This window comes from Lipotes vexillifer, unplaced genomic scaffold (genome assembly GCF_000442215.2).
Source record: "Lipotes vexillifer unplaced genomic scaffold, Lipotes_vexillifer_v1.1 scaffold1785, whole genome shotgun sequence".
In the NCBI taxonomy this organism is placed as follows: domain Eukaryota; kingdom Metazoa; phylum Chordata; class Mammalia; order Artiodactyla; family Lipotidae; genus Lipotes; species Lipotes vexillifer.
The window spans coordinates 14,611-16,323 of NW_006785388.1; the positions used below are offsets into that span (position 1 = coordinate 14,611).

Here is a 1,713-nt window from a genome sequence, read left to right on the forward strand (position 1 = left end):
CACCGCCCCTCGGCTCCTCGCGCCTCAAAATGAGTAGCTCCCACTCCCGGGCGGGCCAGAGCGCTGCGGGCGCGGCTCCGGGCAGTGGCGCCGACACGCGAGACGCCGAGATGCCGGCCACCGAGAAGGACCTGGCGGAGGATGCGCCGTGGAAGAAGATCCAGCAGAACACATTCACGCGTTGGTGCAACGAGCACCTCAAGTGCGTGAGCAAGCGCATCGCCAACCTGCAGACGGACCTGAGCGACGGGCTGCGGCTTATCGCGCTGCTCGAGGTGCTCAGCCAGAAGAAGATGCACCGCAAGCACAACCAGAGGCCCACCTTCCGCCAGATGCAGCTCGAGAATGTGTCGGTGGCGCTCGAGTTCCTGGAGCGCGAGAGCATCAAGCTCGTGTCCATCGGTGAGGGCGCGGGCCGCCCGGTGGCGCTGGGAGGCGAGGGAGGGGGGCTCCGCGCGTCCTCCCATCTTCTCCGGGCCGACCCCTCGCAGACACCCCCCTAAGCTGTGGCACCGCCCCGGGAGTCCCCGGGGCCGCCCAGCTCCGTGTGGGCCTCGAGAACAAAGGCTCACAGGCCGGCGGTGCGTGCGGACCGCTATGCGCCCCCGCCCGCCGGTCCCCGGCTGGCCCACGCCCAGGCTGAGCTCACATTCTCCACAGGCCGCGCCCCCGCTGCTGCGCCCGCGGTGGGAGAGGGCCTGGGGGGGGCGGGCACTGGCCAAGCTCTGGCCGTGCGCCTAGTGCCCCATCTCTAACGAGGGGGAGGCCGGGGCTCTCCACCCCCTACAGCAGTTTGGAGAGGGCCCTCTGGGCTTCAGGTACCCCTGTGGTTCCTTAAACAGGGGGTTGGAGCTTGTGGGTCCCATTGTCTAGTGCCCCCCAGTGAAGATGGTTCATACCCCAAGTTTAGATTTCCTTTCGGGAACTAGGGGGCCAGAGAGGGCCATAGCTAGCAAAACAGCACCTGAGATGGGTTTGGGCGCTGGCCAGTGAAGGGAGCCGGCTTGTAGTCACTTAGATACCCGGTTACTGTCGAGCTTGTGCCAAACTCTTGCCTCCATGTAGGACTTGCTTTCCTGCATCTAGAATATGCAGGAGTTATTTGGGAGGTACTCCAGCATGTGCTGGGCTCGCTGCCAGCCCAGTGTTCGTGTCACCGGGCTGGTGAGGCTGGCATTGGTCGGGCCTACTGCATCATCCCAGGCACTTTGGAGATGAGAGCCACACAGGGACAGGCACCAGGACTGGTGACTTGGGGGGGGCGGGGAGATGCAACAGGGAGAGAAGGGGCACGAACTTTCTTTTCTTCAGAATCGAAAGAGGCCTTCCAGTTGTCCCTACAGCCCTGGCCTGGTCCATGCTGACCCTGAGAAAAGGAGGGACCGAGACTCAGGTGCCCCCAACCACTCAGGGCAGGTCTCAAGGGCCCCACCTCTTTCTCTGGAATGCAAGTCGAGGCCGAGGCCCACCCCCCAGTCCCAGCCTCAGTCTAGCCAAGCTGAGTCATCTCTGAGCCTTGGGTGGGGGGGCAACCGGATGTGGGGAGGCGGGCCACACCCCAATTGTCTGGGGGGGGTCTCCTCCTTCCCCCTCCCTCCTTCTCCTCTTGTGAGCTGGCTGGAGCAGGCCTAGTTCCCAGAGCTTTGCCATATAAGGCAAAAAAATGTTGGAAAGCAGCAGTGATTAGGGGAGGGAGGGGGCAGGCTGGCCCGG

At 64.2% G+C, this 1,713-nt stretch overlaps 1 protein-coding gene across 3 annotated transcripts in view; it reads left to right on the forward strand.

Moving 5' to 3' along the window:
• The window catches only part of FLNA (filamin A), a 22,782-nt gene continuing 21,069 nt past the window's right edge, over window positions 1-1,713 (forward strand). Inside the window, exon 1 of one of the 3 annotated variants that reach the window (XM_007457428.1) lies at window positions 1-402. In XM_007457428.1, the coding sequence (XP_007457490.1) occupies window positions 30-402 (373 nt within the window). In that variant the 5' untranslated portion in view covers window positions 1-29. The remainder of the gene's footprint in view (window positions 403-1,713) is intronic. The other 2 variants (XM_007457427.1, XM_007457429.1) reach the window with 2 other exon arrangements.